General features: G+C 31.5%; 1 protein-coding gene across 1 annotated transcript in view; it reads right to left on the reverse strand.

Moving 5' to 3' along the window:
• Positions 1–17,258, reverse strand: part of LOC106478794 (E3 ubiquitin-protein ligase MYCBP2-like) — a 142,057-nt gene that overhangs the window by 4,109 nt on the left and 120,690 nt on the right. The window contains 8 exon segments of the mRNA XM_022382459.1: positions 1,387–1,494; positions 1,762–1,971; positions 2,946–3,053; positions 6,196–6,384; positions 10,396–10,496; positions 12,118–12,253; positions 12,727–12,855; positions 15,722–15,829. Coding sequence (XP_022238167.1) covers positions 1,387–1,494; positions 1,762–1,971; positions 2,946–3,053; positions 6,196–6,384; positions 10,396–10,496; positions 12,118–12,253; positions 12,727–12,855; positions 15,722–15,829 — 1,089 coding nt within the window.

The following is a 17,258-nucleotide window of genomic DNA, read 5'->3' on the forward strand; positions in this document are numbered from 1 at the left end:
AAAAAATATGAAATTTCGAGCAGACTAAAGACTCAACTTACCAGCTTGAAGTTTTGTGTGAAAAGAACAAGATGATGTCGTAATACTTGAAAATGGCTGAGAAAGCCACTAGGGGGACATTCTGAGCTTTGATTGGTTATTCACATGTCACAGACATAAGTGAGTGTATATAAGGGAGCATTTCCAAAAATGGAAAGAGTTGAGTGGATTCACTGTGTTTGATTCAGTACATAAGCGATATCTCAGCAAACAGAAAAGACAGGGGGTTCTTATCTTATATTCTAGCTTGTTAATATCGGTAATTTGAGTTCACAATATGAAAGAAACTATAGACTTTGTATTTGGACATCACAAACATCTAATTTGAACCAGTGCTGCATTCAACATACCACATGACATACACAAAAATCGATGTTCAAGCGTGTACTTTTAATATTTACTTTTAAATTAAGAAATTAAATAACATATAATACTAAAAGTTGAATTATAATCTACAGTTTGATTCCAAACTTATTGACATAAATTCATAAAATAGTAGTTCAATAAAATTTTGAACAAATGTAATGACATGGCCTTTGACCCATGTGGAGAGGGTTAAAACATTATGATGCATTCTTCTCTTTACTTAAAAACAGTATCAGTCTTATATGGACGTTTCCTCATCCTTGTGATGATGAATTACACCTTCATACTTAACGAGCTGAGCAATCTATTTCTTATCTAAGTTCCTTGAGAATATGGTCAAGTCTGGGCTTACTTAGGTTTGGTTTCACAGGACAGTTTGTCCAGTTCAATAGAAGCATGCCTAAATTTTTTTCTTTACAAACTCCTTCATTCAAAGTAAACATTGAAACTAAAATACTTTTTACCACCACATGACAATCTGATCTTTAGAAAAATGGCATACCACTAATTCTGTTAATTTTTTCTATGTTAATATCGGATATCAAAATTAAAGCACATTTGACATGATAATTATCAATAGAATTTTTTTTTCTCAAATACTGAGAAACTTAAAAGTTAAAAGAAACACAAACACACACGACCTGAGCCAAAATCTTCACCAAGAAAAAATTCTTTACTCTGTATTGTTTGAAACACTACATTTCTTATAAACAAATAACTGTCAAGGAGACATCTGAATAACATCCAACTTTATCTCTGTTGTTCAACACATCACATTTCATATAAAAATTTGTTTTTAGGAGATGTCTGGAAAACCTCATACTTTAAGTCTGTTGTTTAATTTACCACACTTCCACATTAGCCATTGTTTAACATACAATTTCACATGAAACTAACATGTTCAGGAAATATATGAAAAGACTACTACCATGATACAACAGCTCCACTCAGAGTATTCATTGCTTCTTCCATAAAACTAACCTGAGCTCGGGAAACATCTGAGCAAGCTCCACAGACAAGCTCTGTTGGGTCGTAATCTTCAGCTATTCCAGCTTCAACATCACATCTTGCTTCTCCCCCATAGTAGGCCTACAAATACAAAACACACTTTCAATGCTTTATTACTCATTGCTCTAGCAAAACCCAGTTTTAATTACAACGTCATCTAAGGAGATATATGACCATACTTCACACATAAGATTTGATTTTTACAAAAACTAACCAGTTCTTAGTAGTTAATAAAATTAATTACTAATGAATTATCAGTCAGATTATTAAACACATTTATGCATCAAGTTACTTTTTGGGTCCAAGACTTTTTGGGTTACAACATCCCTAAGAAGTGATCTGGCTCACCTTTTTACACTTGAAACAAACATAATAAGCATATCTCTCCATGGCAAACCCTGATGGGTCTGAATAAAATCGAGCACCTGGGGTTGTGATAGCTTCAGCTTTGTGTAATCCTTCATATTCTAGCCTCATAAGGGCCTTACGCTTTACATCCTCATAGAGGGCACGGATTGGGTCAAGAAGATCTTTTAACACTAGATGCTCCATTGGAGCCTGGAAAAAGATAAGATGGATAATAATTTTTTTTATTAAAATTACTTCTTAACATCTATCACATGAAGTGCAGGTATGATAAAAAAATCTCTCCATCTGGAGATTTGTAAAAACTTCCAAAATGAAACATATCTTAGTCTCTCTATCTTAGTTTAACTAAACTTCCACAGAGATGTTTGTTCAAATTTCTAGAGTGGAAAGCAAATACTTTTTCTCAACTTTTCAAATAAATTATTTCACTGTACATGGGTAGTACCTTTATGTCACTAGTCTAGCTGTGCTGATTACAGCTGCTACTGGATATTCCTTAATATAACATTTCTTATTTTCATGGTATTAGCTAGTTTATAGCACTTAGACTACATGGGGAATGTTTCCTTATTCTTCCTGTTCACCATGCTCTGCTTGTGTATATATGAGGGTTTCCAAGTACCCCTGCATCTAAACAAGTAATGGTATACACTTCTAGTTTCTTCTCATTTCAATAATTGTAACTAAACTTTCAGTTTATTTTAATGACGTGACTTCATTTAATAAAATACTGAATACCAACAGGCCTAAAATTTGTGATAAAATCATGTAAATTGACAAGTTTTGATACTGAACAAAAGGCCTCTTGAAAAGTGACTTGGAGAAAAAAGATAGACCTGAAAGTATTTTTAGGCCTCTGATATTGAATTCGCAATGAACAATTAAAGAGGAATGTGGAAAAAAATAACAACACAAAACATTGTAGTTTGTGATTTCATCATAAATTTTAGGCCTATTGGTTTCTAATGCTTTCCCAGCTTTCAACATTTAAAGTTTTAAACCACAACTATTATTAAACATTTTTTATTGCATAAGCTAGAAAAAATCAGCACAATTCGTTAACTAGGAAACCATTAGTTAAAGTTAAAAAAACTTAAAACCAATACTTATGAATTTTTCAGTAAATTCTGATAATACTATACTGTTTTACTTTTTGGACTTACCTTGCAAATTGGACATAAAGAGAATCCAAAAGTTATTCGTGGTCCTAACCATCGTTTACTTAGAACAGCACGGGAACAGTGAAGATGAAAAACGTGTCCACATTTAAGCTGGTGAAAGTAAAATGAAATAAAAGTTTTAATTTGCTTTCAAAATGTGCTGTTAATCCAAAGAATAACAAATACTCAGTATTCTCTATAAAATTAATAACTCTACGATAAAAAATTACCATTAAACAACAAAACTTGAGGTTAGAGCTTGTATAATTACTGACTGTTTTTAGTTTTATAACTTAAATGTCAAGGAAAAACATTTTTTTCAAGAACATGGGAGAATTATTCAGCATATCAGTAAATATATGAATCATATTTTTCCTTCACAGGCACTATTATTTTAAAAAGTAGTTGATACTTAAAATTAAGAAACTGATAGAAAGTTATTTGAATTTTATAAACCTTAGGAAAACATAGTGAATAACAGAATGTACATAAAGTTAGTGAAAATTGAAACATATATTTTATACTGTTATCTAACAAATGGAAGTTACTTTAGTCCAAGAATTCTTTGGTTATGGGATCCCTAATAACACGAGTCTCACACCAAAAACAATTTAGAGAAAGTTAATATCAATACTGTAATTAATCCCATGAATTACTGCTGTAGTCCATATGAATCCCAAAGTTTGTAATTTGAAAGCTAACACATGTGTGGGTAAGTCTAGCATATTCTAAGCAAATGAAAAAGTTCTCCCACATTCATTAGCTAAAGGACTAATGAACCTATTATGCTGAAATTAGCAAAGTGTGAGAACAACTATCAGCTATAAGTAATTTACTAGTTACCAGCATTAAATCTGTTATGTGATAACATGATGAAGCTATGCTGCTAACATTAAAAATGTTCAATATTTTTGGAGTTGATGGTATTGCCATTTCTGGTGTATTCAGTTACTCTTCTCATTGTAAATGATAGTCTAATAACATTAAAACAGCTGTACTCAAGTGATAAAAATATCCAAGTCTTAGCTAAATATCACTACCTACTGTCAAAAACAAACATGTTAAAAACTAGCACAATCTTCTTAGTATGTTTGTTGAAACACATTATACAAAGTAGTGCTGGTGTACAGGGAGTGGTAAGACAACTTACTTCAGAATTTGGAAAAAAACATTAACATGTGAATGAGACTTTATAATATGTATAATTTACATCATATAGGCTTAAGTTTTATTTTGTGACAAAAAAGTTTATAATTGTACAGTTAAGAATATCTACAGCAACTAAATAATACATTTAGTTGGATAAATAACAAAATGGTTGACAGTTTTCACTCTTTTCTTTTTTGTGTTTGTTTTTATATAGTTTTATATAAATCCAAATGTAATTTGTCTATAAGTTACTTGAATGTCTTAAGAACTATTTATTGTAATCTTTGCACAATGTTTATTTTCTATTTTTTTCTAACTTAACATGACAAAAAAATTACTTACACAAGTAAATATATTTCAGATTTCTGATAACATTGTATATACTGAGGCATGTCACAACATCTGAAGTTTCAGAAGACATGGTTCAATGTTGAAACTTGGGTGAAACTACTTATAGAAGTTAGCAAAAATGGGGTACAAATAAATTAAGGTTAAATGAACATTTTCTAAAATCTTTAAATGCATTAAATTTCCATTCCAACTATTTTAATTAATGTTTTTCTAAGCTTTTAAATAATTTCATACTTTTCACTTGCTTAAATAGAAGGTTAATAGTATTTTATAAGACTAATGTTTCTGGTTCCATGACCTCCATTGTCAGTCATGCTCATCCTGATGTCTATGATTAAGTACTGCAACCCCATATTGTAATATCCACTGTAACAAATTTCTGCAAAAGTTTAAAAGGTCATTCTTAGACCATATGGACACTGGCTCCTAAGATATTTAAGTAAATGCACAGTCACATGATTTCACACACGTCACTTAGCCACAGTGTAGGAAGAATTTTTTCCTTGCATAATTAGTGTCAAATTTCATTCTGATAGTAACTAGAGTTCATCTTTGCTTTAGGGTGCACTTTAAATTTTCCATCATATGAGAAGCTTATGACAATCTTACAAGTCAACTTAATTCTTTACATTCTGTTTATCATGTTGGAAAGTCTGTAACAGTTTGTAGTAGAGTAAATCACCAATTTCTTGTTTTAGTCATAAAGGACTTGTTCAGTGTTACAAACATGTTTTATAGAGTTTACCTTTCTCTTGTAAATGTCCCTAGAAAGCAGCTTGCACTTCTTTAGAAGGGTAAATTAATTGTGAATTGTCTTGTGTATAGCTGCTTAAGATATGTGCACCTTGATAGCATTTATTTTCTGAAGAGGTTCCCTGGATGGTCAGTCTAGATATTTAGAAATGATAGTGGCAGTTCTGCATGTGATGGGATGTGTTTTAGGTGGTTTAGCATCTCCATATGGGTGTATCCATTTTCTCAACACTATTCAGTGTGTCAGTCATCTTTGAAATAAACCTTGCATCTCTCTGTTATTTTGTTTTATGAATGTCTTTCCTTAGAAAGGGTTGTGACAAATTTCTCCAACCACAGTCCACCTATGGCAGACTTGTATTGTTAAATGGTCTGGACTTTGCCATGAGCCAAATATACAGGAATTAAATGTTTGCATATATAATGACATACCACTGCATTAGCACTTGCAACTTTCTGATAAAGTACAATTAACCCTCTGTATAATGAATGATTGTACATTTTGAATAAATCTTCACAGCAGCAAAGTTATAAACTAGCTGAAAATGTCTGACAACAACAATGAAGAACAACCTTTCATGGGGCTTTAAATATAGAAATGTAAATTATAGTTATTTCAATCTTCTCACAATTACTTACTTAAAGCTACAAAAGTAAAACAAATAAATATGTGATAAGAGTATATCTAGTTATTCTAGAAAATAGTCATTATTCAAATGCATAATTTCTTTATATTTAAATACTTCACTGTGAAAATGTTTCCTAATGTAATATTTACTGGTATGTTAATGTCCTCATGTATAAAAAAAAAATCATACACAGGTTCAAACCTTTTTGTCATTGTGTATTTTCCTGTAAGTATAAGATTTTGATATCAGTTATTGCAAAATTATTCCATTAGTAACAAATTACAGCCAACACACATGCAAGCCAAAAACAAAGAAAGCATACAAAGCCCTAAACTGAGATAAACATAAACAATAATGGTTGACTAACCCACCTGAATAGCTGGGGCACAAGCCAGTGCCTCTGTAAAACAGATCATGCACATGTCGTCCCCATCCTGCCGCAGTCCAGAAGCTTCGCCGTTACAACCGTGCAGGCATGGTAAACAAGTGTTCTCGTTGCGTATTCCCCCACACATGTGGCCACAAGGCAGGAGCTTTGTGCAAGCACCGCGAGCATGCCCCTGCGATAAAAGCAGGGTGGTTTAGATCAGGAAGTATGTTATTATTTTTGAAATTTCTCTCTCTTCAATAAAGAAGTTAAGTTATATACTATCAATTCAAATAAATTTTTCAATGTTAAGTAACATCTATCAACATTCCCAATTTTGATTAATCCATATCATTACCAAACAAAGAGGTCAAAAGAAAGTGATGAGAGAATGAAAAAACTAAAGTACACACCATACAGTGTTATTGGAAAAAAGTATGCCAGTAAAAGAGGTATGTCCTCAAAACCCATGAAGCAATGGAGTTATACCATCTATCAAATTTAAAGTTTAATTAAAAACATCACATGTAAAATAAAGTAAAGCGTAACCATATAAACAGCATAATGCTGCCTGAGATAGATAGGTTAGCATGTACTGCTAACCAGAGTTGACAATACAGTCAATTACAGTCACATAATCATATGAACAGCACAGTGCTGCCTAAGATGAAAAGTTTCAGAACACACTACTAATCAGAGCTGACAATACAGCTTTGAAGCTGCAACATCTCAATTATGGATACAAACCTCTAAACACTAGGCCATGCTACCTCCAAATTGTGTGTGAAAGAGCAAGCTATATTAATGTGCTGTAAGAGGGCATATTCTCTTCTGCATAGTTCCAATGCTGTTAGTATTAAACATTGTCCAGAATGATACAACATAAAATATCCAAGGCTTTCTTAACAATTACCAGTGGACCAAGTTTAATTCATTCATGGCTTCCTTTCAACTATTACCAGTATATGGAGTTCAATTTGTTCATGGCTTCATTTCAACTATTAGCAGTATATGAAGTTCAATTCATTCATGGATTCCTTGACTATTACCAGTTTATCAAGTTCAGTTCATTCAAGACTTCCTCAACTATTACCAGTGGACCAACACTAAATCATTTATGGTTTCCTTGATTATTCCCAGTGGACCAAGTCTAAATAATTATTGACTTCCTTGGCTACGACTGGCAGACTAAGTCTAAATAATACAGCACAGTGGACCAAAGCAAAAAATATTATCAAAAGTGATGGTGATAATAAACGACTATAGAGTTTATGCAGTCACGTGACTAAAAGCAGAACTAGTTTTACCATCTGCCATTTTGGATATAAAACACGACAACTTCTCCTACTGTAATGATACATTCTGTACAGGAAAACTTTGCGTTTAGCACTTTGACAAAGGATTTAGATGAACAATCTAAACATTGATACGAGGTACAATGTCAAAAATTTGTGCTGTGATTGATGTTATCCAAAATTAACAGGTAAATGACTTGTTTGTGAAGCTGTTTGCTAACATTGCTTATGTTTACTAGATCTATTAGTACTACTCAGTATTAGGCTTGGAATCTAGATCTGATTGTTTAATGACATAGCACATGGATTCTAAAAGTAACATTAGATCTACATGTGTACTTTATAGGCCCTTTACTAGTAAAGCTTTTAATGTATGCTTCTTTCCAAATATTCACATTTTTCATAAAACAAACATTGCAGACATCAGCTACAGGCTCCTAAGTATACTTATAGCTTCAGAGATAATATAATTTGTTAATGTGTATGGATATATGTGTAATTAAGGGCACAAAGTCTGGCAAAAGTGGACTGCCACTTTTCTTACCTAAAATGAAAAACAAGTTAGCACAAATATGCCTATATCTATAGTGAAAAGCAATTAGTCCTACCCACATTCATATTTATGCATACAGCAGATCTCAGTGGTCTGTACATTTAGGTCTACTCTGACAATGACATAAGGTTGAATTTATAGATGATGCTATAGATTTATCTAAATCTAAGTAGAAAGTAATGTAGTTGCCACCATATAAAACTATAAATGAGAAAATTAACCTGAGATGAAATGTGAACTTCAAGTTCTACTGTAAGCTGTTGGTTTCCATTCCTTGTCACGACTGCTTGGATCTGCTCATTTCACCCACTTGTTCCTTCACTCTTCATCAGCTGGGAATCTGTAGAATGATAGTTTCGGATTTTTCTTCTGGTTGTTTGTACAACCAACAGAAACGTAATCAACTGGTGTTACTACATGACCCATGTAACTGCTAGGTTCACCAGTTTGTTCTTATGTCCAATATGATGGAATAAACAAAGCCAGCACAATTCACGTGTATAACCTCTAAATTAAATCAAACGAGGTTTCACAAGGGGGACTTTTCAACTATGTAAGACTCTTGCTTATCAGATGCTGACAAAAATGTCCAAACTACTAATTTGTATTATAATAACCACTGGCAAAGAAGACGTCAACAGTAATGTGTTGATGAACTCCAGAAGAAAACAAAACAATATAATTTGGGAATGAATGGTTGCAAACCAAGTATACACAGACATCTCAGAATTGGTAATAGAACATTATTACATCTCAAATGTCAGTGACTTAAACAAGGCTTATCATACGAATAAGGAGCTTATGTCTACATAAAAAATATGAATTCAATGCATACAACTGACCAATTTTTAAGTAGAATGATCAATGATAAAAAAGTATATGAATCTGGAAAAATGCTAAAAAAATCTGAACAAACTAAGAAAGATCAAGCCCACCTTAAAACAGCCATTCAACGTACTCAAAGAAATCAAAACCAAATTAACTGTAGATAGTTGATAGAAAAGTTCAATGCAATGTATAAACATTTAATGTGTCAGTGATAATACTATTAAGGGTAATGAAAAGCCATTACTGGACATTTTGCAAGTTAATGTAATAATAATGATTTGCCAAACAGAAACCTACTGTAATGAGAGAAAGAACCCACATTTTAAAGATATTAGTCACACTAGTCTTCAAAACATTTTAAACTATAAATGTAGAGGAACTGAAGAGAATCACGCAAAAACTGCGCTAGTCTAAGTGCATTAATTTAGAAATATTAAATGTATAGTGCCAAAAGCTGTCAGGATACACAAGGAAAGAAGAATACCTAAACAAATAAAAATGTTAACTTTCTAAAATTAGCGTAATAAGAGTTTGAAATGCGAATTAAATGATTTCTTCAATTCATAGTGATTTGCATACATATGCAAAGTTCTGTATTGTTAAGAAAGTAGAAAGCAAAATACAAAATTAAAATCTTGCTAGCCAATACACAGTGCAACAGCAAAACTGTCAACACATGCTTCATAAAAACCTGTCTGTTTTTATGTAGAGTTTGTTTTGATATTCCTCTACATGAGTAGTTCTGTTGTAAACATACATGAATGTACATAAATCGTACTATCATAAAATGCAGAATTAAAAAAAAATAAATCAGAATACACAATTTTGTGGTATAAGCTATATAAATCAAATCATAGAAAAAATATTTATTTTAAATTAAAATCTCATGTTTTGTTCAATTAGAATTACTAACTTTACAGCACAGACTCTATTAATTAGAATGTTTAATAAGCAAAATACTTCAGAAAATATATATTCTGGCAACCAAAATACTAACAATCTGCCATATGTGATCACAGGATATATTATATAGTTAATTAAAAATAATTGGAAACTGATTTTTTATGTGAAATTCGAAGTATGTAAAAATGATAGTTTATTTTTTTTTTGGAAAAAAAACTTTCTATAGTTTCACAAAATTATATTATGTGAAAACTATTTGTTCTTAAACTGATTCTGTTGTGTGCCTTCCGAGTCATTTCTACAAGTCTTCCTCAACCACACTAAATATTTTTGATATCAACATAAAATAATTTTAATAATAGTTCATTGTCTTATTTTTCTAATAAATTTCTATTAAAAATCAATCAATATTTTAAATGTTGTTGTAAAAATTTTCAATTTTAACATTTGGGAGTTCTCATATTTACAAGTAGATGTTGTCCATTAGCTTCTAGATGTAGTAATTTTCATTCTTGGGCGTTTCAGCATAAAAAAAACAACAACAAAAACTCAAATGGCAATTGTTCCAGAAAATTACTATCAAATGAAATAACCACTTTAAGCAATTACATTTTTACCAACTTACTTGACATTCTGGTTCACTGCAAACATTACCGATGGCAAGTAATCCAGTTTGACCTGTAGCCCCACAAAATCTACATGTTCCTGAGGAAGTGGTTGTCTTATCTAATGTGGAGAGAACAAAAAAAAAATCAAAAAAATCAGACTATACATGTCATGGATTGAAAAGATGACCTGTTTAAGGAAAACCAAAATTCAGTTAATTTTTATGGTCTCTTCTTTAAATACCTCGATAAATAAAAAGGATATATCATTAGGAAAAGTATATATAGTATTCTACTTTGGTATCAATAAATCTTCAGGTTATTAAGACCTCTAGTCCAATATGGATAACACGAGTAGTGATTAACCCTTAATCTTTATGGTTCAACTTTCATATTTTTAAATGAAAGACAAAACTTATCTTTATCACTGTAATTATACTTTATGTTTATATTGGTTTTTGTCTAAAATAACACCAAGCAAATTAACTAGAATAGTTGGAATTATCTAATGCCAATACCACACCAGAAGTGCCAGTCTTAAATTATGTTTCTGATTTTATTTCATTAAGAAAAATCAAACTATAGCTGCTATTTCAATGCATGATAAAAAATATAAACTACTCGTTTTTTAATGGTGAAATACTAAAAAAAAAAATTTTTTTATGGTACTTTCCATCATAAATTGCAGGTTATCTTATTTAAATAATTCAATCAGATGTTAACTTATAGGTTTTAATCTATGTTCTTTACATTAGTCAGATTAAAAAATAAGATTAAAGATGAAGTTTAATATTATCTTCCAAGTTTTTATAGTGAGAGTCTAATTTTTCAGTTAATTGCACTTTGTAGCTCATTCAGAACAGTTTCCCATACTAGCATTTAACATAATATCGTTAGAAAGAAAATACAATGAAAATAAAATAAAGTAAAAACACAAAGCTACAGCTACATACCCTGAAGCCAGTAATTAGTAACATTATGAACAATCTTTTTTTCATTCCACAGATCAGTAAAATCTTATGGAACCTTACTGTAGACCTATAGCACTGTTTCCCAATTTAGCTTCTTCAAGAAGCTATGAAGTGAAAGTTAAAAATCATAATATATTTCATACTGAGCTAAAAAGGAAACAACGTGTATCTCCTATTCCTAACTCGCATATAAATTTTAAAAAAACTGAATCTTTTATAGTTTTTTTTTCTTTCACTGGATGCTTCTGCAGACTGGCAAAAATGGTGGCTGGACAGTTTGCTACTGAACATTTTGTTCCCACACATTTTGCTGTGTGATAATTTTGTCATAATCTCCCTTACATATCTTACTTAAGATCATAAAATAAAAATATTTCGTCAGTATTATTTCATTAGACAAACACTCCAGTCAGTAAAATATTAGTAAATATTTCTTCAATATTAGTTTATCAGAGAAACACTCCTTCAAAATAAAAAAGGCTCTTATGTTGTAAAACATTTTATTTAAAATGATGAAAGATTTTCAAATCTTTAAAAGTGATTCAAGCTTTCCTCAAATAGTTGTCTAGCCACTGCCTCAAATAGTTGTCCAGCCATAATGAGTTATTTATACGTAGCTGGAACAGGTAGTGAAATACCCTAGTAACGAAATGTTCAGTAGAAAACTGTCCTAGAACAGGCAAAAACATGTCTGCAGATTAGTGTAAGTCCATAGACCAGCAGCTGGGACACCTGGACAAACATATATTTGATAATCTAACTATTGTATACCTCTTGTTCCCTCTCTGAACTCTACCATAGCCTTCAAGGTTCTAGAGTCTGCTAGAGCCATAACCCAGAAAAGTTTTGTCCTCCCGCAGCCTTCATGCAAGTCAACTTTGATGGCCTCTTCTTCTTCTTTAAATACCTGAGAAATAAGATAAATACTAACTACAGTAAAATCACATACTTGAAAAAAAACAACAACCCTGAAACCTTTAGCAATAAATATGTCATATTTTTAATAACTGTTCAAACTATTTTGTGTAAACTTCACTCCCAGGTTAACACTGATGATCTGGTAAACCTTTTTCATATAATTTATCTCTCACTTATAAACAACAAACATATTTTCCATAACAATAAGGTGGCTGTACAAACCCATGCAGCAAAAACTCACTTGTCTTTGGTGGGAACGGGTCTTTTGGAGCATGTGAAAAAAACCTATCATGGTCAGCACACAAGTTACTACAGGTATCTGTACGTGGTTAAAAAAGAAAGCGCACCTGTTTTTGGTGGGAATGCATCTTTATGTGCAAGTGAAGAAATCTATCACAGTTAGCACACAAGTTACCACAGGTATTAAACCCTACCTGTATGAAGTTAAACAAGAAAACTCACCTGTCTTTGGTGGGAACGGGTCTTTCTGTGCAAGTGTAGAAATCTATCACAGTCAGCACACAAGTTGCCACAGGTATTGCACAAGATGATAGCCAAAGTTTCTCCATCATCATGGTTGTCACAAGTAGGCTGAATATATACAAAAACTTACATGTGTAATTTTTTTATTTTCCTCTTTTATTCAAATCAGCTTTAACATTAGATGTATTTGCATTAATATAAAACTTGGAATACTGTGTTAGTTAGTATTTTGACTGAACATAAACTCTTCCCTATTTGTTTATACTGAGTTATTATGGCACAACAATCACTATTCTAACCCTATGATACAAATGCTTTTAAATGTCAATTTGGAAACTAAGATAATGTGAAAACCAAAATGCAAATGAAATTCTTTTTCAGTATTTTCCACTTTCTCTAGTTTTTCATTAAATTCACTGAAAGTGACTCCTCAGGTTTAACCCTCAGCAAAGTTTTGAAAAGAACAGACAAATAGTTAATATAATGCCTAAAAGGAAGTGGTGGGTTCTCAAACTTTTTCACTTAAGAACTCTCATTTGTGAAAGTGAAGAATCACATGTAAATTAAAACCAGAAAGTAACTACCATTCTAAAAAAATATGTTAGGACATATGCACAAATCTATACATAGTTTATTTTTAAATTACTCCATAACTTTAAAATAGTCAATCATAAAATATGTAAAACACTAAAGAGAAAGGCCAGACATAGCCTGGTGGTTATCACACCCAAACTTTTAATTTCAGGATTCACAGTTCACATACCATGGCCAAAAAACTCTATACTTCAGGGTCACAGTGCACTAAAAGAGTGACATCTTACTATTTAATTAGATTAGAGTAGTCCAAGAGTTGGCCATGTGTGTTGTTGACTAGTTGCCTTCCCTATAGTTTATCACTTCATAATTAGGGGTGGACACATAGCCTTCACGTAGTAATTCACAAAATTCTAAAACAAATTTTAAAAGACAAAAAAAGAGAAGGGAAATGTTTTCCCCACAGCACAACCAGACAGTGAAGAGGTTGAGAAAATGAAGCAACTCTCTTCAAATATGTCAGTATTTATAGAAACTAACAGAAATTTATTGCCTATTTACAACTTCCTCACAATCTCCTTTTGAGCCTCCCGCAATCCCCATAGGGTCATGACCCATAGCTGTTCTAGTAGATCAGAGTAGCCACAATCTTTCAAAAAATTTTCCAGATTTTCCCAGAGCTGCACACGTGTACACAATGCAATGTTATTTCAACTTTTCCTGATCAATGTTACTTTAGCTTATAATAAGGTAAAAAATGTAATAAAGATTTTAAAGCATATTTACTTCAAACTGTGATTCTACAGAAAAAAAAATCTTTAAACAAGGACATTTAAACTTGATTGTGAACAATAAAATGTTCAGGTTTATATGAAATACAATATTTATCTAAATCATCATCAAATATAATGAATTAGATAATAACACCATATAGACTAACAGAGTGACTGATTAAGATAATGTTAAAATATACAATAACTGGTATAACTAGAGAGCATGGTTTGTGTACATATGTTGGTTCTGAAAAACAAAACAAACAACAACAAAGGGAGAGAAAGAGAAAATTTTTTCAGACTTTTTTTTTAAATATCAGGATAATTTTCAATTTTCTCTGACTTCTTGACAACCACCCTTTTAAAACTCCCTGGCTTTTTCAGGTTTGTAGCCACGCTGTAGTTATTTAAAATACTGGTCTCAGAACTGCTTCTAAATCACCAATGATTGTTAAATTTACCACAAAACTCCAGGTTTAAATTTCTAGTATACTAACACACAATGCTTCAGTTAGCTAAATCTATCGAATTAGATCCATTAAGTCAAAAAACCATTGATTTATAGATATAAAATCTATGCTGTTTGTTTGGTCTTTCAAACACATCTTTATCAGTATTTAATTACATAAACACACAGATATATAAAAGGATGTTCTTATCTGATTGTGCAAGCTACTATCTGCTACTTTAAGAATTAAAGTCTACTTAAAAATATCTGGAAGCAGTAGGGAAGGAATAATAGGAGCCTTATTATATCTAAAGCTGTGACAAATTGGATATTATTTTTGTAATAATATAAAAAGCATTATTATAGCTACCCATATTTATGTAGCAATATAAAATGAGGAAAAATCAGTGAACGAAAAGCTATTCAGATTAAATACTGTACTAACACTTTGAGATAAACTAGGAGTCCCTCTTACTTATGAAGGGTTTGTTTGTTTGTTTTGAATTTTGCACAAAGCTACAAGAGGGCTATTTGCACTAGCCATTCCTAATGTAGCAGTGTAAGACTAGAGGAAAGGCAGCTAGTCATCACCACCCACCGCCAACTCTTGGGCAACTCTTTTACTAACGAATAGTGGGATTGACTGTAACATTATAACACCCCCCACAGCTGAAAGAGCGAGCATGTTTGGTGGGATGGGGATTTGAACCCGCGACCCTCAGATTGCGAGTCGAGCGGCCTAACCACCTGGCCATGCCATGCCAGGCCTTAAGAAGGGATTGGGACCATTCCTCAAACCTTATGACCAACTTAGTCAAACCTTACATTAATATTTGTAGAAAAAGAAGGAATAACTCAGAAGTAAATAGTTTTATTACAATCATAACCATTCCTCAAAAAATATGACTAATCAAATGAGTCAAACCTTATGTTATTATTTGCAGAAATATAAAAAAATGATTCAGAATTTGAATCCTATTATGATTAGATACAAGTAAGAACATTCTTCAAAATTTATAACTAATTAAAGGAGTCAAACCTCATATGATTTGTAGTCTCAAGAAGAAAGGGCTCAGAAGTAGAGGTAAACAAGCTTAAAATACAGCTGTCAAACAACATGAAAACTTGTGTTTTCACCATTTTTTAAATCTCATCTTAATATAATTTATTTTCCAAGTTTTACCAAATTTTTTATTCTGATAAACCTGATCATACATACCCTATGATGTGATGGCTGACCATCTGTGGCTCCGACCCATTGGCCTGATGATAATCGTTCGACATGATCATGGTCAAGGACACACAGAGATGCTAGGGCCAACCACAACTAGAGCACAGAAAATATCAACACTCAATATCAATGAAAAAAAGGTTTTATTTTAACCTATGGCCCATTAATTCAATCAGGCTTTAGTGTGGCCATAATCTTAAATCAGTACATATTTCCTTGTGATACAATTACTGACTTAAAATACACAAATAAAATCTAATTAAATTATCAGTACATAGATGATCTTTATTAAAATGGAAATCCTAAACAACATTTATTTAGTTATTTAGTTTGTTTGACAATCAACTTTACGTGGTTGAACATGTTTGTAACAAACATAAAGAGAAGATGCTCCTCTAAGTAAATCTTACAAGTCATTATTTAGTTTATTTGATAATCAACTTCACGTGGCTGAACATGTTTGTAACAAACAGAAAGAGAAGATGCTCCTCTAAGTAAATGTTGTTATTTAGTTTGTTTGATAATCAACTTTACGTGGCTGAACATGTTTGTAACAAATATAAAGAGAAGATGCTCCTCTAAGTAAATCTTACAAGTTGTTATTTTCCACCATAAAATGGTAATTGGCAGAACTGCTTGGTATGTGGTGATTATATTTTAGTGCTCTGAACATATTAATAGCTCACTTAGAAAACCAGATCAATTATAGTAGTTTCAAGACATTTTATTCTAGTGATTGATATATTTTTTGCTTTCTAAATTGCATATTTGAAAGCTGTATAAATTCTTTTATGGTCACCCAAATTTGTGAGACTCAAAAATGTTTACCTTAGTGCAAAAGAGCTTGAGTATGCAGTAAGCACTACAGATCATTGTTTTTATGTATATACATTTTATTTATTGTTATATATTTAACAAAAGTAACTAATACGTAAAAATGAGAAATTTCTCACCTTAGCATCACAAAACTTTATTAAAACAAAACATCTAAAATTTTATGAGCTTAAGTGCTCTGTGAAACATTACACTCAACAAACACATTATTTTTACATTAGATCTAAGAAAAAACAACTAATGAATTTACTGTGATTTACTGCTTTTGACACAAGGACTACGGAAATGAATCCATAAAATTAAAAGGTAACTGATGTGATTTTGACATGAGGATTACAGAAATAAATCCATAAAATTAAAATGTAAATTATGTGATTTGACATGAGGATTACAGAAAGAAAACCATAAAAATAAAAGGTAACTGATGTGATTTGACATGAGGATTACAGAAACAAAACCATAAAAATAAATGGAAACCTGATGTGATTTCACATGAGGATTACAGAAACAAAACCATAAAAATAAAAGGTAACTGATGTGATTTCACATGAGGATTACAGAAACAAAACCATAAAAAATAAAAGGTAACTGATGTGATTTGACATGAGGATTACAGAAACAAAACCATAAAAATAAAAGGTAACTGATGTGATTTCACATGAGGATTACAGAAACAAAACCATAAAAAATA

The sequence above is a fragment of the Limulus polyphemus genome, unplaced genomic scaffold (genome assembly GCF_000517525.1).
Source record: "Limulus polyphemus unplaced genomic scaffold, Limulus_polyphemus-2.1.2 Scaffold250, whole genome shotgun sequence".
NCBI lineage: Eukaryota > Metazoa > Arthropoda > Merostomata > Xiphosura > Limulidae > Limulus > Limulus polyphemus.